Raw genomic sequence first — 21,209 nt, forward strand, 5'->3', positions numbered from 1 at the left:
TAAAAAAGACGTCGATTTATTTATCAGAATTTAAATAATAATAACATGTGTTTATTAAGAATTCAACATTATAACTTATTTATATTCAGGATGTTGACAACATACAAGATTTCAATACTCAAGCTAAGTTTTTGTTAAAAATGCAGTATAATATTCTACTATTTGTCTACATGAAGGTTAAAATTTATTTAATTTGCTTAAATTTACAAATAAATTAAAACGCCTGAGCATAAAATCTTGTATTTTTATTAAAATATTTGTTGGTATTTGATGTTAGCAGCTTCTTTAATGCAAGACCTGAAAAATAATTTTAATTAGAAAATCACATATGAACAATCTCCTCCCCGCTCAAAAAAGTCTTAAACCTGTCTGATAATATGAAGAAAAAAAACAGTAAATCCGTAGGTATACGAGATTTTAGCGTACGAACTGGCAGGCATCCTGTTATTCAATGCGGCACTTTCACCCACCCCCCAACCCCATAGAACCCCATTTAAATTAATATAAACTTCTTTTTAAATTATGAAAGGACCTACTGAAATGTGACTTACGATTAAGCTGTTCTTGGTGTGTAGACAAGCTTTCTAGATTTGATTACTGACCACTTGTGTCTCTTCATGTAGTAGGAACCAGCAATCAACACGGAATAGATCATCATACACTAAATAAATTTTAAGTTAGATAGATCAGGAATTATTGAATTATCAAGTCAACTGATGTGGAAATGTGTCTATAAAACTTTGGGTATCAGTATAATTAATAGTCCTATATCCCCTCCCTTCCTGGATATCCCTAAATCTATTAAGAAGGATAGGAAAGATAGAAAATATAATAAAAATTATATTATGAAAGGAAACAGGGTAGAAAGAAAGATGAATAGCAAGAATAGTTATTTACTGCATCGTATCATTTACAGTTTCCCTGGAAATTAAAATGAAAAAATTTAAGATTTAAACCAGTTTTGTTAACCACGTGGAGAATTGTCTGTACTACGATGCTATAAATGATTTTTCAGTATGGCTGAGGACCAGTTTTAATCCAGCGCGGCGAATATTAATCGAAGTAATACTGAAAAATAATTTAAAATAAAAATTACCTTGACAGCAAATCTCTTCCTAATATCGTGCTCTGGTGAACCAGCCCAGGTGAGGAAGGTACACACGTCCTTGGCTACTTGACTCTACAATAAATGAACAAACATTAACAATTGTAGAGCGACAGCACTTTCAATGTATACATAATAAAAATTTTAATAACAATATTACTCAGGGGAAATCTTAACAAAAATATGTTACTGTATTGTTCATTTGTTCAAGAGGATGTTCTTACATAGTAAGTCAATTTTTTTTAGTTTAAATATTTTGTATGATTGTCCTAGGAATTTAATTTGTCTAAGTAGAATCTATTTAAAAATATCTTTAGATTTACATGTTTAAAATGGACGTATTGACATCTAGATTTGGTTATGCTAGAATCAATATCTAAATGAAAAGTAAGAGTACGGAGATTTTTTTGTTGGACTTGACAAGTCTGATGTGTTACCTGGGTAGCAGGGGTGCCATCATCATACTCAACAATCTCGTTGTAGATGGGGGGACCCATACCGATAGCTCCGCCAGGGAAGTAAGGGTTGAAGTGCTGGCCTTCCCTGAAAACAAATGAGAAAATTACGTACTTCCAAGAATGACAACTTCAGTGAGTTGCAAAGCTTATGGTAATAATAAAATATAGAAAGTCTAGATTCTCAATATCTGAATTAGACTAATAGGAATACAGCGAAGGAACAATCTGACCAAATAAATAGTTAAAAAGTGGTTTTGTTGAATATACCTATTAGAGTTATTTTTGATATACATAGTTATACCAACTAAAGTAATTAAATTTCACCATGGTTTTTGTGAATGAAACTTTGAAATGATAAGCAGTTTTTTGACGAAATGTTTTGTTGAGTTCAAAGGGTTCTAATAAAATAACACACCAAAACATAATCAAATGCAGTAAATTACGAAAGTACACTAATAAAACTGTTTAAAACATTACAAGTTACCTCCCTTTGTTTAAATAAACATTTTTCATTGAATAGAGTTACTTTTCTGTCACAGCAGTTTGAACTCAACAAAACATTTGATGAAAGGGGGGGGGGGGGGGTAAAATGTGGTGACTCGTGCCACGACATACCAGCAATTTTATTTTGGGTGCTACTCCCTTAGTTTTAGAGATAATTGGATAAAATCTTTTGAGCTGGGTCAGTAATTACCCCAACTAGAGGTATCTTTCAAAAAAAACGGCGGCGGGACCGCCGCTCCCGCCGTTTTCCGTCGCCATCAAAAAATTTTTTTTTTTGCATTTCTCGCCGAATTAGGCAATTTGGAATCATTTGAGACCATGTTATTTTTTTCAAAAATTTTTCCCCTTACAAGCAGCCCTGCGGGGGGACTTAGTCATTTTTTTCAAATTCTCGTATATCAAGGTATATCTTAAATACAGTACTTCTCCTGTGATTTTGAAGATATTGAAACAAAATCTTTTTAGGTTGCTTGTAAGGGGAAAAATTTTTGAAAAAAATAACATGGTCTCAAATGATTCCAAATTGCCTAATTCGGCGAGAAATGCAAAAAAAAATTTTTGTTGGCGGCGGAAAACGGCGGCTGACGGCGGGAGCGGCGGTCCCGCCGCCGTTTTCTTAATTCAAATATTTTTTACTTACCAACCTAAAAAGATTTTGTTTCAATATCTTCAAAATCACAGGAGAAGTACTGTATTTAAGATATACCTTGATATACAAGAAATTGAAAAAAATAACATGGTCTCAAATGATTCCAAATTGCCTAATTCGGCGAGAAATGCAAAAAAAAAAATTTTTTTGGTGGCGGCGGAAAACTGCGGCGGGCGGCGGGAGCGGCGGTCCCGCCGCCGTTTTTTTGAAAGATACCTCTAGTTGGGGTAATTACTGACCCAGCCCAAAAGATTTTATCCAATTATCTCTAAAACTAAGGGAGTAGCACCCAAAATAAAATTGCTGGTATGTCGTGGCACGAGTCACCACATTTTACCCCCCCCCCTTTAGTCAAAAAATGCCTAACATTTCAAAGTTTTTTCACAAGACCATGGTGAAACTTAATGTTTAAAATCAATACTGGGAGGTGCTTAAAATCACTTGCTCTCGTTCGTGCATAGTTTCCTTTGTCGCTCCAATTATTACATTGAATTATTTGTGACCAATATTATTATAAATCAATTTCATAAAATAAAAGCGTAATTGACAGAAAAACTGATTTAAAAGTAGATGATTGATTATGAAATTGTTTGTTTGTGTTGCCATAGTTTCTTAGTGTTTGGACCTAAGTAGTTGTTGAGTAGGACGAGACACTTTTTTATGCCAGGCACTAGGGCCAGCTAAAACTTCACGCTCAAGTAGAAGTACTTGACCTGCTGTCTCAAGGGAGCTTTAAATTGTTATAGAGCTTGATACAAAACTTAAAGGAAAAGTTTAAATAGTTTGTTTACCTGAGGTCGATACCAGCTGGGGGGTCACAGTAGCCATTCAACAAATGGTAAATATAATCTTCTCCTCCGTGTCTAGACAGATAGATTGTCAAATAGACGAATACATAGATAAATAGACTAATAGAAATGGATGTAGATTGTAAAATATACGTTGATATATGACAGGAGATTTTTTTTTGTCAATTTAGGATGCAATATCCCCTTGAATTTATTGGTCGGGCCGTTCATCCAATAGGAGGGGAGTCGATAGGGGTAAAAGAGGGGGACGGGGGATCGTTATTTTAGCCCGCTACAGAGCTCACTTTATTATAAAACATGAAAAGCTGGTGTAAGATCCAAGTAATATTAAATCCATTTAAATAGATACACAAAAATAAAAAAAAAATGGATGGTGCTTTCACTCAACAACTAAATTATCTTCGACAAAAAGAAAGACTTTTTTAACACATACGTAGGGCTCTTACCCTAAAGGGACAAAAAGGGTAATAGCCATACGGGGACCTTTTTACCTAGCTAAACTAACCTAATATTAGAACAATAAATACTCGTTTTTGTAGGCAAAATACTAAATGAGAGTGAATAAGATAGGGAAAGAATACAATCTGTTTATCTAAACTATTAGCTAGCCTACTTATGATAGATAAATGTAAATACCTTGGTAGCTAGATATCTAGCTACCTATTTTTAGATCTTTCTTATGTGTATACCTGGCAAGGGTGATGAATGATAGATCTGGAGGGATAGCGCCATTGTTGGCGGCTGCGGCGGCCGCGTCGTTGGCGAATGGCTTTGGGAAATAGTCAGATAGCTTGCCAGGGCGCTCAAACATTTCACCTAATACAACATATAATTTTTGACTGTTTTACGTACCACAACGAGATTTGTAAACTTATGGAGAGACCATGCAAATATTGTAAATGCTATTTCTTAGCCGAATAATTAGGCTAACTGACAAAAAATAACTTCATACCTTCATAACCAGGCAGTCAGATGTAGAAAAGAATGACGACTACAGAAAAATAACTCAGGAGGTGGAAAATGGAAAAATGTTTTAGTAGGTGCTCTATATTCTATTAAATTTACCCCTCCCACATATTTCTATACTTTAGCAAATTTAGCAATGCAGAATATACACCTCTGGGCTAATACTAAATAAAAACTACCCACCGGCCTCATTAGGTCCATCCATAACCTGGAACTCCTCAGCAATTTCCTTAGCCTCCTCCTCTGTGTGTGAGACTCCGACCAGGTTACGGAAGGCAAGGAACCTCATGGAGTGACAGGCAGCGCACACCTGCTTGTACACCTACACAAATACAACATTAATTCAGCATCCAAAATGGTTTTGTTTTTAGCTGTTGAGATTTTTACTTATTTTATGTTACTCTGTCTATCTTTGATTGTATGTCTGTCTTGAATCTGTTTAACTATTGTTTATTAACCACTAACGGTTGCACTCCTAACATCAAGGGATCTTCTATAATCAAATAGGTATGGAAGGTTAGAAATGTAGCCTAAAACTATACCCAGACTTTTTATAAAAAAAATGTAATAGCTTAAGACCATGCTGGGACCTATAAGAAGTTTTACTGTAAAGAAGAAACATATCGGTTCAGCGTTTAGCGAGATTCTTCGCTATAGGCAAAAAAACTTTCTAATTTATATAATAGGATATTAATTTATATTTGTCTTTCCTATTATATAAAGTAATAAGCGTTTTTTGTCTGTCCCGAAGGATCTCGCTAACCGCTGAACCGATATTGTTCTTCTTTACAGTGAAGCTTCTTATAGGTCCTGGGAAGGTTTTAAGCTACTTTTGGGGAGGGTGTCTTCAACACACAAAAAAATATTATTTTACTCTTTTGAAACTCAAAGGGGGGGGGGGGGAAATGTGGTGACTCGTCACACGACATACCAGCAATTTTATTTTGGATGCTACTCCCTTAGTTTTAGAGATAATTGGATGAAATCTTTTGGGCTGGGTCACTAATTACCCCAACTACTGGTATCTTTAAAAAAAACGGCGGCGGGACCGCCGCTCCCGCCGCCGTTTTCCGCCGCCACCAAATTTTTTTTTTTTATTGCATTTCTCGCCGAATTAGGCAATTTGGAATCATTTGAGACCATGTTATTTTTTTCAAAAATTTTTCCCCTTACAAGCACCCCTGCGGGGGGACTTTTTTTTCAAATTCTCGTTTATCAAGGTATATCTTAAATTCAGTGCTACTCCTGTTCTTTTAAAGATATTGAAACAAAATCTTTTTAGGTAGGTCAGTAAAAAAATATTTGAATAAAAATTGGCGGCGGGACCGCCGCTCCCGCCGTCCGCCGCCGTTTTCCGCCGCCACCAAAAAAAAAAATTTTATTGCATTTCTCGCCGAATTAGGCAATTTGGAATCATTTGAGACCATCATCATGTTTTAAAATTCTTGTTTTTTTTAGGTAAATCTTTATTCAGTGCTTCAACTGTGCTTTTGAAGATATTGGAACAAAATCTTTTGTAGGTGGATCAGTAAAATAGATTAACCTAAGAATATTTAAGATATACCTTGATAAACGAGAATTTGAAAAAAATAACATGGTCTCAAATGATTCCAAATTGCCTAATTCGGCGAGAAATGCAATAAAAAAAATTTTTAGGTGGCGGCGGAAAACGGCGGTCGCGGCGGAAAATGGCGGCAGACGGCGGTCCCGCCGCCGTTTTCTTAATTCAAATATTTTTTACTTACCAACCTAAAAAGATTTTGTTTCAATATCATTATCTTCAAAATCACAGGAGAATTACTATATTTAAGATATACCTTGATAAACGAGAATTTGAAAAAAATGACTAAGTCATTTTTTCAAATTCAAAGTCCCCCCGCAGGGTTGCTTGTAAGGGGAAAAATTTTTGAAAAAAATAACATGGTCTCAAATGATTCCAAATTGCCTAATTCGGCGAGAAATGCAATAAAAAATTTTTTTTTGGTGGCGGCGGAAAACGGCGGCGGACGGCGGGAGCGGCGGTCCCGCCGCCATTTTTTATTCAAATATTTTTTTACTGACCTACCTAAAAAGATTTTGTTTCAATATCTTTAAAAGAACAGGAGAAGCACTGAATTTAAGATATACCTTGATAAACGAGAATTTGAAAAAAATGACTAAGTCCCCCCGCAGGGGTGCTTGTAAGAGGAAAAATTTTTGAAAAAAATAATATGGTCTCAAATGATTCCAAATTGCCTAATTCGGCGAGAAATGCAATAAAAAAAAAATTTTTGGTGGCGGCGGAAAACGGCGGCGGGCGGCGGGAGCGGCGGTCCCGCCGCCGTTTTTTTTTAAAAGATACCAGTAGTTGGGGTACTTAGTGACCCAGCCCAAAAGATTTCATCCAATTATCTCTAAAACTAAGGGAGTAGCATCCAAAATAAAATTGCTGGTATGTCGTGTGACGAGTCACCACATTTCCCCCCCCCCCCCTTTAAAATGGGATGAGGTCGACTTTCCCCCCTCCTACCTGAAGTACCCCTAGAGTCTTCTAGGGGCGTAGCCGCTAGTTACTTTATATTTCATTTTTGCGTGGTATAACCGTATACGGTCTTATCTTAGTCGTTATGTCTCAGATAGTTAATTTAACATTTGCTCAAATTATGTGCTTCGCTTTCACCGAATTTATTATTTTTTATTTAAAAAATATGCAAAACTTACGGAATAGCCTCTACGGATGCTGGCGTGGTCCAAAGAGTTGAACCAACCATTGTGGGACCAGGGCAGGTGGGGGGCATGCAGGGTTAGGTCAGCCTTTACCTCCTAGATAGATACACACATTGATAAGGGGAATCTACTTTAATTCATAGAATTATCATATCTAATATACCAAAAGAAAAAAACAAATTTTCCTTCGGGTTATCAAAGAGTAACACTAATCTAAAGGTAAATGATTTTTTTTTTAGGGAATCTTCCAAGACATTTTCAGACTCCTAACTACATTTATTACATTACAGTAGGTAAGCAAAACTTATTAATGACTTGAAGTCGGGCAAAAGGAGTTTATTTTTCTAATTTGTTTCAAAATAACGGAGGGACTGTCAATTGTAATCATAAAGAAGAATTGTTAAAAATAACAATGTGCTGACCTGATCCAGCTTATAGGCTACTGCACCGCCGACACCAGTGCACATGCCGAGGGCGGTCAATGCCGCCTTTTTGCCGGCTGACATGGCGGCTAAACCGGACATTTTAATCAGACTAAAAACACTTCACTCAATCTGAAAATTTTTATATTTATAGTTTTATTTCTTTTATAAATGCAAGTTATCAATTCTTCTCTAAAAATCTGCCTTTGTGGTTGAATAAGAAGCAAACTGTTTCCTCAAATCTTAACACAATGCAGCGTATAAACCCCGTATAACGACGGGAAATTAAATTCCATTTGTCTTAGCCACAAAAACTTTGTAAAATCGATGAAATACATCCAAGATAACTAGGAAGGTAGGTAATTAAAAATATTTTTAGGGTTGTCGTTTTAGAGGTCTATTTTTCACTAATAAATATAGGGGAGGATATTACCAAAAAAAAATAACCCCCCACACACACCCTAACATACACACAAATCAATTTCTTCAATAATTAATATATCACAGATTTAATAATAAATTAATCAAAATAATTTTTTTTTTCATTGAAAAAGATTGAATAAATTGGGAACAATTTTCGTCAATTAAAAATCAGGAACGGAGAGATGATAGAAAATTTAAGCAATAACAACCAGTTTTTCTTTCTTATTAATTGGGAGCAAAAAACAAACAAATATTGCCAATCTTTAATTGAGCCTGTAATTGAATTTATAGATGTAAAAATTGAAATATATGTTAATATGAACTTAACCACTAAAAAATATTAGGTAGGTATAACCGTTGAAATCTTAATGATGCATTACATGATTAAAATCAGGAGAATTCTTTAGCTTTTCCCGTTCTTGTTGGGGGAGAATTGTTCCAAAACAACTTTTTAGTGCTTATTTTAGGTTAGGATAATTCTTTCCTATAGCCATACCACTAGGGATCAGCAGGCAAACAACAACTTTTTACCAGTCTCATAGTTCTCACCAGATAGCAGAAATTCTGTTTAATATTATTTTCTCATTTACTCTTCACATAAACGTTGTTTTGCAGGGTGCGACATGGAGGTTTATAAATCTATTCTTCATATCATAACCTACGTTGTATCTTGTTCACATACATAAGATTAAGAACACTGATGTCAATACAACAACAATTCTAAAATCTCAACTATGAATGTATCTCACATTCAATACAACAATACTTTACTCTAAAATATGGTTGAATCTCATCTCTATACATAAGATAAAAATATTAAAGTTTAAACTAGAACAGAAGCATTCTGCATTATTAGTATGATATTACAATTAACAGTACTAACAGGTCAACAAATTATCTTCCTTGTAAATAAAGGATGGTTAGAATGAGAAAATAATCCTTCCTTGTGGCTAGAACATACAGATAAAGCATGTTTGCTCCCAGGGACCCAATATTAATCAGATTTGATATTCCGTGCATCACTCCAAACCTCATGCGGTTCTTGGATATTAACTCTCGATTTTCTGTCTTCTCTGACTGTCTAGATAGATAGATGGTTAGATAGCAACTTAGCAAGATTCATAATAAGATAGATAAGTAAAAAATATTAAAAGGTATGTAATGTATATTAAAACGGATATAAATGAATGTAAGTTAAAGTAAAGATGATTACATCTCAGTTATAAAAATAATATCGATCATATTTAAAGAATTACTTGAACACCGTTGTACCCCTTTTGAAAAACCCTATGCATTGCACCACACCCTTCAATTTTATTACCTTAAAAGGAACATGTATTCCGTAGTTTTTGGAAAAATGAGGAAAGAATTTAGAATGTGAACTGCCAAGCTTCCGACCAGTAGCCACGTACATATATCTGACCTGAAAATTGCATAAAAATAAAACATTTTTAGAAACTACTGGGTAAACAACAAGTGTACATCATTCCTTGCCACCCTTTACCATACCATACCTCGTACGGGCGGGATTGCAGTACCGGACCTTATCGACTTGATGTACTGTCCAGGTCCTGGTCCAGCAATCCAGGAGAACTAAGGATGACTAATGCACCCTTCTCTGTCCAAACACCCAAGGATATTAGGCTAAGTAACATCCATCAGACAACCAACTCTCTGTGATGCACGACCTTTGTCTGAGAAGTCCCAACTGTGCATGGTAACGAGTTGCGCCTGTTTTGGGCCAAGGCATTCCCCCTACTCTAACTATTTATGTCGCGCATCTGACATAGCAGCAGTAGGAACCATTTTTAACGTCTTTAGTTATGACGCGGTGTCGGCCCGAGATTCGAACCTATCACCTTCCCGACGACGAGCGGATGCGCTACGTGTTGAGCCACGGTCGCGGGTTCCTTGCCACCCTTTAGTTACATACATAAAATCTCTATACACAAGAGAAAACGAAAAGACTTTTTTTTATTTAAGACTCGACAACTAATACCAAATGCGTTTGTAAGAAAATGTGAGTTGGTATTCCTGTATCTCATTTCTATACAAGAGTGGGATTATATTTAAGACAGGAGCAAGACTTGCTGTTTGAATGCGAATGATTTCTTGGTTGCAACTCATTCCTACAGAATATTTTACAAAAAATACAATACTTACTGAGTGTGTGCCAAATGATATGTTGTTAGTCCGACTATTCCAGTGCTCATACATAACAACCCAAATTTGGGAAATAAAACAGCCTAAAAACATGCTATTATATATTCATATGAAGCGCAAAAATATAAAAAGCGGATAATTGCGATAACTCTAAAACAATAAATGATTAAAAAATCTATATAGGTAATGATAACTAATACTGAGCAGAAAAGGCTTAGATATACTAAACTACCACAAAATTGCATCGTAATAAGTTGTGTTTGGTAATGACCTATGATTTGGTTACGGCATGAACTCAATCAGCTGTTATCTCTTATTTTTATTGAGTGAATAATACCCCCCCCCCCCCCCCCCCAATTAAATTTGACGATGGACTTTTCTGTAAGTGTGTAGATCCTCAGTCTGTCTGTACTTATTCATAAGTTTGTATGTTCTTCGTCTGTCTGTACGTACCTGCAAGTTACCAAAAGCAGTTTTCTCCAGATTCGCAAACATGGCGGGCCCACCCACAAATGCAACATAAATCTTAACAAACAAAGACTCAGGTTCATATAAGTAGAGCAGCAACAATTACACATACATAGATATATCTATTATTCAACATTGGCCATTGGGTTTTGATTTATCTTGTAAGAGCAGCAACAATTACACATACATAGATATATCTATTATTCAACATTGGCCATTGGGTTTTGATTTATCTTGTAACATGGAAAACATGCCATTATGATTTGGGTGCTCTGCTATTTCTTTTAATTATCATTTAACGATCTAATGCCATTATGATTTGGGTGCTCTGCTGTTTCTTTTAATTATCATTTAACGATCTAATTTTTTAGTAATTTCCCTAGGTAGACAGATCTTGCATAAAATAGTGTAGGGCTCGCCATAGCACTATAATTGTACCTAACTGTTATAGAAGAATCATCATGCAAAGCTTGAAATCGATAGGACAATTATAACATGTCTAAATTAAAGAAAAGAGTCAATCCGGATGTACAGATAGACCTACCCTGATTATAAAAAAGCTTCGATTTTGAACATTATTACCTGAGATCCTAATTGAGTAGAAAGAGCAATAAGATTTGTGGCTGCAAGTCCAGTTCCACTAGAATTGAATAGGTAGTTATTTATCGCATCGCATTATAATCATCTCTCCTCTTTTTTCCTCTAAATATTAATCGGTTTCGAAGCGATACTGGAATCTTATTATTACATGCTAATCTATACGTATGTAAGGCTAGTCTGTTCTCTTGTATGTCCATTCATATGATTCTTACAGTAAATGTAAAAAAGTTGATAACTTAAAAGAAACAATCTTTTTGATTATAGGATATGATGGAGGCTTATTTCAAAATATTTCATTACATACTACGGGTATCTCTTCCCTATGCATAAGAACTCTGTAATCAAGACACTAGAGTAAAACACTAGAGAGGGAAGGAGTTAAATATCTGTATCTCCCCATCGCAATGACCTTGTGCCGATTCTCAATTGAGTCTTTAACACAACCAAGTACCAGAAAACAATGTGCTAGCAGAAGAAAAAGGTCATTGGAAAAGGGAGGGAGGAAGTTATCTATATATCTATAATACAAAGTAGAACGAACTCTGTCTGACTGTTACTACTGAAGGATCTCGCTAACCGCTGAACCGATCGGGTTCTCCTTTTCAGGGTAGCTTCTCATAGGTCCCGGGAAGGTTTATAACTGGTGCATTATTTGCCAAATGTACCACTTTTCTGCACTACCTCTCCGATTTTGTTAATACTCTATATTTTGGTCCGTTTGGTGATTCAAGGATGCTGGATGGCCAAAAAAAAGTTTCAGAGTCCCTGGATGTCTAGATATCTAGCTATCTATGAAGGTAGGTAACAAAAATTTAAAAAACACCCATTTTTTCACAAATTTAAAAATTAATTTTTTCATCAATCTTACATCCAACCTATACATTTTATACACCAAAATGATCGTTTATTCATGTAAAAAGCGCACATAATGCTATTTTGGCCAAAACTCTAATTTTACAGGGTGTCCAACAAAAAGTGTATTTTGGATATCTAGCGTAATACCCAAAATACCTGTCCGAAAAAAATCATTTTTTTGGCTTAAATCCTGTGTTTTATCTGTGGGCATATGTGGTATATAACGGTTCGGAGGACCCGGGACTATAAGGTTGTCAAATTTCATTATTAGTCATTATTAGTCAAAATCTGTATCTATATGACAGTTTTAAGTAACTTAAAAATAGAAAAAAAAATTTCAAAAAAACAAAAATGTTTTTTCTCTTTTTTTGAAAATACAGGGTGTCCAAAAAATAGGAAAATATTGATCTGGTCAGAAAACACTATGGCCAAACATACTAAGACACATATTAGAGTAATTTGAAAAAAATAGCCAATTTGGACCAAGTTTTAGCTCTACAGACACAAAAATCACATTTACAGGGTGTTCCAAAATGAAATTTGACAACCTTATAGTCCCGGGTCCTCCGAACCGTTATATACCACATATGCCCACAGATAAAACACAGGATTTAAGCCAAAAAAAATGATTTTTTTCGGACAGGTATTTTGGGTATTACGCTAGATATCCAAAATACACTTTTTGTTGGACACCCTGTAAAATTAGAGTTTTGGCCAAAATAGCATTATGTGCGCTTTTTACATGAATAAACGATCATTTTGGTGTATAAAATGTATAGGTTGGATGTAAGATTGATGAAAAAATTAATTTTTAAATTTGTGAAAAATGGGTGTTTTTTAAATTTTTGTTACCTACCTTCATAGATAGCTAGATATCTAGACATCCAGGGACTCTGAAACTTTTTTTTGGCCATCCAGCATCCTTGAATCACCAAACGGACCAAAATATAGAGTATTAACAAAATCGGAGAGGTAGTGCAGAAAAGTGGTACATTTGGCAAATAATGCACCAACTATTTTCTTGGGGAGTGGGACACCCCCCCCAAATTTTCTTTTTAAAACTCAAATTAAAATAGTGGGGTCGACTACCCCCAACAAAAAAAAAATAAAAACTTTAAAAACAATTTGTTTGAAATCTAAAATACGAAAAATTAGGTTGATCAAACTAGGGGCATATCTGCTAGTACATCTATATAGTGTAGATTTGTTATCAAGACGACAATATAATTCTACAAATCTACCTATCTATATACATCCAATCTACTATCTATTTAACTCTCTATATACTAACCTTAAATGTGTAAGAGCAGGTATTGAAGCAAGTGAAGCTGTGACAGTTAATCCGGAATGTGTTAAGTTGCTTTGCCTGCGTAACCAGCCAAACACAGACTGTACAAAACTTGTCATTTTCTCTGTAGATTTTCTGAAAATTTTAAATTCTATACAATTTTATAAAAACAACCTTAAAGCCCAAAAACAAATGGATGGCATACCCATCTTCCATGAAAATTCAATTAAGAAATTGTGCCTTAGATAGATGATAAATATTGAAGAAAGATAGAAAGTGCTGCTAAATGTAAAAACAATGATAGCTATTAATGACTGAATTTCATCCAAGAATTTCAGGGAAGAAAAAATATATAATTCAGAGTCCAATAACTGCAAGTAATAACATTATACAGAACATAACAATTAACAAAATATAGTATAAAAATATAAATACTGTAACATTAGATCTATCAAAATTAAACTTAAAATACCTAGGTATAAAATAAGTATCAGTCTTATAATTACAATCTCATTTTATAAAAAGGGACAATTTTATAGAGACCTCGTAATCTAGATAAAGAGCAACTTAATCGACTTCAAGACAATACCCCTCGGAGGCCCCTGAATTAAATCAGACTTTTGTAAACTGATCATGTGTTTTTGTTCGCCGTTGAAGCGCCACTCCTCTTGACCCTCCTGCCCCTCGCCTGCGCCCCCCACGACCTCCCCCAACTTCGTCGGGATCAACAATACCGTTCTGCTTGTTCTCGCGTTCTTTCCTAGACCAAAACAAGAATAGTTTTCATGAAAACTGATGCTCTTTTTGAAATGAAAAAAAAAATACTTTCCTTCCATTCAAAGACATAAAACTATATTGCCTTCTAAAATCGTCTCAATATTAATAAAAACCCAACCAAAAATGAAAAATTCTTCTAGCCCTATTTAACCAAAGAAAGATTTTTTTGCTCACTAACTTGCTTGGACAGACTTTCAAAAAGGCACAAAAAATCAATTTAAAGTAACTTGATAATTAAATTATCCCTGCTACAACTTTCAAGTAATCTTAGCATCCAGTATGATGGATTAAGATGAAGACAAATGCCAAACACAGGCCAGGGAAATAAACGTATGTAATTCATATTTCTAGGTTTCATAAATAGGAAGGATAAAATGATGACATGACCTGTCAATAAATACATAGGTTAGATAACTTATGCATAAAAATTATCTGACTCTACGAAAGCTCTATATTATAACTAAAGTTATGAGTTTATCTTAATAAAACTGCGCTTTTATAGATTACCTAATCCATCTTAATATTTACTGCTAGCTTGCTGTTATTGCACCACTTTTAACAAAATAGTCCCTAACTTTTTAATCAAACCTTTGCTGGAACTCTTTCATGGTGCTGGCAGTAAAATCCACTCTGTTTAATCTTTCTATAGCTTCATCTCTCTCCCGACTTACATACCTTGCAATTTAGTTTTTAGTTAATTTAAGCAGAATCTAACAGTTTGTTTTATAAATTAATAAAAGCCATGGTTCAACTCTGGAAGTATCATTACCTGGATAGGCTAATAAGCAATAAAACAAAGTCAATGAACGCCATTTTAGTAGGTAGTGGACAGACTATTATACTTAAAAATTTCCTACGTACATAAATATTTAAATATTTGTTCTATTAAATAGTTATATTGTTTAGGTAAATACAGCGCGCGCTAGTTAAAACCTGGAGATTTAGCAAAATTAACTTATTTCGCTATTTCTTTCTGTTAAAAACATTCTTATAAAAAAACCTTAGGTATATTTGATATACTTAATTTTTTTAATTAACTAACAATTTTAGAAAGTTTATTGAGATATTCGCAGGATTACAGCTCCCATCAATTTAAAGTTCTATTTTTCAACGCTTAAGAAGTACGTATAAGAGAATATGGTTATAAAAAGCGAATAAAGTATTAAAGTATCAGACAACAAAACAAAAAATTATAGCTAAATGTTTCAATTGGATGGACGGGAATACTTATTATTTATAAAAAGCTGCCTTACTTTTAGTAAAATACTAAATATATATTAATGTCATATGCATTTGATGAAAAGTACGTTTTTCTAATATATAATTAAATATAGAATACTTTATATTCCAATAATAAAAATACTTTTTAAAATCACTTATAATAAAAACCGAAATTTAATTCAAAATCTTTCAGAAATAAGAGAAAACTGAAACTAAAACTAAAAGAATTTTAACTAAAACTGCCTCTTTCTCTAGTAAGTACTAAGTAGTCTGTCTGCCATATTACATTGTGATCAGCTGATTTGCATTCAAAAGTTTCACGATTACCCAAGTTAATCACGGGACGCGCTTTAGAACTTTTGTAATTTCGTAGATTTTATAACTTAAATTTTAAATATTTTATAGTAAATAATATGAGCCATTTTAAAAGAAATAGAGCTATTTTTCAAGTAATTAAAAAAAAATTAGTGCTTAAGTTATCATTGCTTATAAAAGTATTTTTTATTTTTCCCCCAAATGTCGTCTTTTCTGATGTAAAGATAAAAGTTATGAAAATCAAGGCATTAGGTCTTTATGTCAATTGCCTAACTTTCCTTTTTAAAAGCGAAGCTTTTCTATAATTAGGGTCGGTCCGTCCGTCCATCCGTCCGTCCGTCACGGATAGTTTTTTTTCGTTAATTTAGACATGTTAGAATTGTCCTATCGATTTCAAATTTTGCATGGTGATTCCTTTAGTAGTTAGGTACGAATTAGAAAGCGTAGCAACTCTATAATCATTACCAAAATGTCCGTACATCCATTTTAAACATGTTGATTTTTTTACTTTTTTAAATAGCTTTTTTCGTTAATTTAGGCATGTTAGAATTGTCCTATCGATTTCAAATTTTGCATGGTGATTCCTGTAATAGTTAGGTACGAGTTTGAAAGCGTAGCAACTCTATAATCATTACTAGAATGTCCGTACGTCAATTTTAAACATGTTGATTTTTTTTACATTTTTAACAACAAATTTGTATGTGACCTAATTATCCGATTGGTCTGATTTTTGGTATACTGATTCCTGGGACAACAAAGTACAATATTATAAGCGAAGCAACTCTATAATCAAGTCCTAAATATGTAAGTATGTCCATAATTATTATACTGTATCAAGCAGTTTATCAACAAATTTACTTACAATTTTACTTTGACTCTTATACATTCGCATTCTGATTATTCAGTTCTAACACTATACAAGTGTTATAGTCCGTTTGTCCTACCGTTTCAGAGCTTCGCTTTTATGGATGTTGTCATCCTTGTTTTTAAAGCGAAGCTTTTCTATAATTAGGGTCGGTCCGTACGTCCGTCACGGATAGCTTTTTTCGTTAGTTTAGGCATGTTATAATTGTCCTATCGATTTCAAATTTTGCATGGTGATTCCTTTAGTAGTTAGGTACGATGTAGAAAGCGTAGCAACTTTACAATCATTGCCAAAATGTCCGTACGTCCATTTTAAACATGTTGATTTTTGGTACTTGCTTACATGTGGTAGACTGGAGCACCGAAACCCCCCCCCCCCCGCTTAGTTTTGACAAAAATCAAAAATAAGGGGGGGGTAGTTTTTTAATGTCTGGAAAACGGCAAGGAGGAAAAAAGCTCAGCAAGGCAAAGACTTAACCCCCCCCCTTAATTTTGAAGAAAATCAAAAATAAGGGGGGGGTAGTTTTTTCACTGTACAACACGCCAGAAAGTTGAGTGAGGTAAATCAAGAAAATCCAGTATACCAGAGGGGAAACCTTATTACAGGGACATTCATGTTTTGGGGCATAATTTCCTTATTTATTGACTGATTTTAGTAATTGATGTATCCCTGAACAGAAAATGAAAATAAGGAGGAGGGGGGCCAGTAAAAGGTTTTAATTTTGCGCAAAATTAAAACCTTTTACTGGCCCCCCTCCTCCTTATTTTCATTTTCTGTTCAGGGATACATCAATTACTAAAATCAGTCAATAAATAAGGAAATTATGCCCCAAAACATGAATATCCCTGTAATAAGGTTTCCCCTCTGGTATACTGGATTTACTTGATTTACCTCACTCAACTTTCTGGCGTGTTGTACAGTGAAAAAACTACCCCCCCCTTATTTTTGATTTTCTTCAAAATTAAGGGGGGGGTTAAAAACTACCCCCCCCTTATTTTTGATTTTTGTCAAAACTAAGCGGGGGGGGGGGGGGGGTTTTCGGTGCTCCGGTCTTCACATGTAAGCAAGCACCTGATTTTTTTACTTTTTTAACAACAAATTTTTATGTGATCTAATCATCCGATTGATCTGATTTTTGATATAGTGATTCCTGGGACAACAAAGTATAATGTTTTAAGCGAAGCAACTCTATAATCAGGTCCTAAAAATGTAAGTATGTCCATAAACATTATTCTGTATAAAGCAGTTTTTCAACAAATTTACTTACAATTTTGCTTCGACTCTTATACATTTATATTCTGATTATTCAGTTCTGACACTATATAGGTGTTAATGTCCGTTTGTCCTACCGTTTCAGTGCTTCGCTTTTATGGATGTTGTCATCCTTGTTTTAAAGCAAAGATTTATAACAAATATGATAAGTCTGTATGTATTATTGCAAGATAATGAGTTGTAATTTTTTTTTTAAATTAATAACACATTTATTGTTTGGATTGAAAACTGCTATTAGCTTGTCATTGTTGTACAACAAACGATCAGAAAAGAAAGCTTTTTACTCTGCGTTTTAAGAAGTATGGAAACGTGATTTTGGCCTTAGTGTACATAAATAAAAGGGTTATACTATACGCTCATCCCAAATTTACATAAAGTTCAAAATATGTAAAAGATATTTTATTTACAAAATAATTCGTTTGGTAAATTTAAAATTTGAGAATGTAACTTTTTCCAGGCCAATTCTGACCTAATCTCTCCACGGAAAAAAATGAGCTTAAAAATTACGAACAAGTTTATAGAACTTGTTGAGGGGAATTTCTTACCAAAAGAAATTGAGTTTGTAAACAAATTAATGGGACATATCTTGAAATAGTTCAGAAGCGCTTTGAAATACGGGGGCCAAACACAAATTGAAGAATAGCTTGACACTAAAACAAAAAGCCTACCCTTTGAGAACAGCATTGTATGGGTTGTCCGTAGCATCAGGACGTCCGGTTCTGTAGATAAATTCTTTCCTAAACAAATATGTATTGAACAGACCATAGTGTCAATACAGATGACATAATAGAGATGATATACATCCATTGTACTGAGGAGCAAATTAATAAAATAGGATTAAATTATTTTCAAGCCTATTTTTGAGTTCTATACAGCAAAATTATTATTTTTATTTTACAGGCCAAAAAGACCTAAAAGTATTTTCAAGGATTTTACCTCATATAAACTTGACAAGTTTACATCCATCCTCTAATATCCATAAAGGGTTAGGATGGTAAGATCTGCACTGCATTAGGGACCCCGCAATGTTTATATATAATATATATATATATATATAGATACCTTGTGATTAGAGGCACCATTATGATGTCATTGGCCTTGGGACTTTGAATGCCAAGTAGTCTGCATGGTATGGCCGCCATATCTCTGCACACAGTTCATTTAATATGTAGTTGATCCATTGAATTAGATAAATTTACAAACTGACTGATTTGAGGTATAGCACCCAACCTTCTGATACTAGAGATGTTAATAAAGGTACTTAATGATGGCATTACAAAACAGAGCAGAGTAAATGCCTTGGCTCAAACAGGCGCAACAAAACAAAATGTAATGTAAAGTTAGAACTTCTAGATAAAGATCATACAATCAAAAGTTTAGTTGTCTGTAACTGTAAGTTATAAGGTTATTCTAATTGTTGCAAAAACCCTTGTTAATTTTATTTAATGCATTCTTAGATCTGCAAAAAAAAAATTTCATACAGATGAATATAGGTACCAATTAATTACGGTATGAAATTTATAACTTATAACAAATAGAACGATTATTTCTCGATATTTAATGTTTCCTTCCGTGCTGAGGGTCGATAAAACCTCGGGAATGTTTCCTTCTTACTTCAGTTACATCTCTCAAAGACTAGATAGATTGATATTAAAATAATTAGTTACATCAATGGATAAAGTTTCTATTGCTTAAAAACTCTTATTATGACTAATTTTAATTAGATTACAGCCGATACCATCATGTGAGGAGAAAATCAGAATCCAAATACGGATTAAACTGCTATTTTTTCCCCAATTAGGTAATCTTAATGAGAGTACAAAGGGAGAGGTCATTTTCTAGTAAATCCCGTAAAGGTGTGTGTTATAAGGCCTAAAAATAGTAGTAGAACGATAAGGTGCTCTAGATATATGTATTCCCTATTGAATAGAACAATAGGGAAATTTTTTTTTTTTTTTTGATAACCGTACCTGGATTATCTAAAAAAAATACGAAATTTCTATCAAACGCTTTGTTTGGCTCAAACTGACAAAAATTAAAAAAAAATATAATTATAATAATAATGTTTTCTATAGGTACAAGGTAAAGGTTAAGAACAATCTATACCATTAAACAAAGGAAGAAGTCATTCTTTACAGGTTGATTTATTATAATTATATTTTTTTTTATTTGTGTCAGTTTGAGCCAAACAAAGCGTTTGATAGAAATTTCAGATATTCCAGGTACGGTTATCAAAAAAAAAAAAAATTTCTTCCCTATTGTTCTATTCAATAGGAAATACAAATATATAGAGCACCTTATCGTTCTACTACTATTTTTAGGCCTTATAACACACACCTTTACGGGATTTACTAGAAAATGACCTCTCCCTTTTCTAATTTCGGATTTAAATTAATTTTATATAATTTGCAGATAACCGACCCTTAAATTACCTAATCTTTGCAAAGAAGTCCTGACTAAACATTCAATACCTGTTCCCTGCACTCTTCAAGGTTCTCTACAATCCTGACAGGATAAGTTTCTCCAAGTTTGACTCCAGCTCTGGCCAAGATACCTGTAGGACACTTCCATGGCTGATGAATATACCTGGAAAATCAAAATTACTCAGAGAAAAAGAATTTACAGACGGATAGATATGGACAGACAGTCATGCATAATCAGATAAATGAATGTCTTGATAGGTAGATGTCCGAAAAGACAGAAACACCTTCAGATAAATGGATCAAGGACGTCCAAGATTTTTTTTTTGGGGGGGGGGGATGGGGGGAATGTAAATATCTTTGAAGGGAAGTGGGTAACACCCCGTTCCCAACCCCCTCCGCTTGGACGTCCCTGAAAGTGATGAAAGGTTCTTAAAACATAGAAATATACAGTTAGATAAGTAGATTTATTAGTTAGAAAGAGAAACAGATATAGATAGATATGTAATGAGATTACGTGTGATTATATTGTATCATTCTTAACAAACTTTTGCACAGTGACTTACTTATCTGGAAGAGAGGAAAGTTCTGGAATCCATTTTCTGACAAAATCTCCTTTAGGATCACAAGTGAACGCGGCATCCACAGGATGCATCACAAAATTCCACTGAGATAGATTTTTTTTACAAACTTTGAAGAGAAAATTATGATAAATTTATAAATTGAGTGAAGTCTATCAACAATAATTCCTATCCGTCAATCCATCATCTAAGACGAACATGGTAATTAATCAGCTGCTATAAAAGATAGACCACTTTATTTGTGAAGATTTTCTTTATTAATGAGCAATAGCATCTTGTAAATGACTCTCTTGGTCTGTCAGGAAGAATAGAAAATTAAATGCTTCTATTATATATTTTAAA

General features: G+C 34.0%; 3 protein-coding genes across 4 annotated transcripts in view; all 3 read right to left on the minus strand.

Moving 5' to 3' along the window:
- Cyt-c1 (Cytochrome c1) lies at positions 1 to 7,754 on the minus strand. Its single transcript, XM_080168251.1, has 9 exons — positions 7,620 to 7,754; positions 7,192 to 7,293; positions 4,675 to 4,813; positions 4,215 to 4,341; positions 3,508 to 3,579; positions 1,543 to 1,648; positions 1,097 to 1,180; positions 552 to 661; positions 1 to 297 (listed from the first exon to the last, which is right to left on the minus strand). Exons 1-8 carry the CDS (start codon positions 7,719 to 7,721, stop codon positions 554 to 556), a joined length of 840 nt encoding a protein of 279 aa, XP_080024377.1. The 5' UTR covers positions 7,722 to 7,754; the 3' UTR covers positions 1 to 297; positions 552 to 553.
- LOC145325312 (transmembrane protein 205) lies at positions 7,751 to 13,553 on the minus strand. 2 transcript variants are annotated; one of them, XM_080168254.1, is made up of 7 exons: positions 13,420 to 13,553; positions 11,256 to 11,313; positions 10,659 to 10,730; positions 10,206 to 10,288; positions 9,364 to 9,465; positions 8,986 to 9,123; positions 7,751 to 8,606 (listed from the first exon to the last, which is right to left on the minus strand). In XM_080168254.1, exons 1-7 carry the CDS (start codon positions 13,533 to 13,535, stop codon positions 8,588 to 8,590), a joined length of 588 nt encoding a protein of 195 aa, XP_080024380.1. In that variant the 5' UTR covers positions 13,536 to 13,553; the 3' UTR covers positions 7,751 to 8,587. The 2 variants fall into 2 exon arrangements, with proteins under 2 accessions (XP_080024380.1, XP_080024379.1); XM_080168253.1 differs by having other exon boundaries at positions 7,751 to 9,123.
- The window catches only part of LOC145325307 (deoxyribodipyrimidine photo-lyase-like), a 17,221-nt gene continuing 9,559 nt past the window's right edge, over positions 13,548 to 21,209 (minus strand). Inside the window, exons 13-19 of the mRNA XM_080168246.1 lie at positions 20,853 to 20,953; positions 20,338 to 20,452; positions 19,434 to 19,501; positions 18,929 to 19,012; positions 18,535 to 18,603; positions 14,782 to 14,868; positions 13,548 to 14,176 (exon numbers count right to left, since the gene is read on the minus strand). Coding sequence (XP_080024372.1) covers positions 14,029 to 14,176; positions 14,782 to 14,868; positions 18,535 to 18,603; positions 18,929 to 19,012; positions 19,434 to 19,501; positions 20,338 to 20,452; positions 20,853 to 20,953 — 672 coding nt within the window. The 3' untranslated portion in view covers positions 13,548 to 14,028. The remainder of the gene's footprint in view (positions 14,177 to 14,781; positions 14,869 to 18,534; positions 18,604 to 18,928; positions 19,013 to 19,433; positions 19,502 to 20,337; positions 20,453 to 20,852; positions 20,954 to 21,209) is intronic.

Source organism: Acartia tonsa, chromosome 8, assembly GCF_053477335.1.
Source record: "Acartia tonsa isolate MP-2025a chromosome 8, ASM5347733v1, whole genome shotgun sequence".
Taxonomy (NCBI): domain Eukaryota; kingdom Metazoa; phylum Arthropoda; class Copepoda; order Calanoida; family Acartiidae; genus Acartia; species Acartia tonsa.

Excerpts from the sequence above, each read along its gene's own strand:
- Cyt-c1 (XM_080168251.1), bottom strand. The coding sequence starts at position 7,721 with ATGTCCGGTTTAGCCGCCATGTCAGCCGGCAAAAAGGCGGCATTGACC. Across the intron at positions 4,814-7,191 it reads GCATCCGTAGAGGCTATTCC|GTGTACAAGCAGGTGTGCGC; the intron begins GTAAGTTTTGCA and ends GTATTTGTGTAG. Across the intron at positions 3,580-4,214 it reads TCATTCATCACCCTTGCCAG|ACACGGAGGAGAAGATTATA; the intron begins GTATACACATAA and ends CTATCTGTCTAG.
- LOC145325312 (XM_080168253.1), bottom strand. The coding sequence starts at position 13,535 with ATGACAAGTTTTGTACAGTCTGTGTTTGGCTGGTTACGCAGGCAAAGC. Across the intron at positions 10,289-10,658 it reads CTGCTTTTGGTAACTTGCAG|GCTGTTTTATTTCCCAAATT; the intron begins GTACGTACAGAC and ends GCATGTTTTTAG. Across the intron at positions 9,466-10,205 it reads TATCATTTGGCACACACTCA|GTCAGATATATGTACGTGGC; the intron begins GTAAGTATTGTA and ends TGCAATTTTCAG.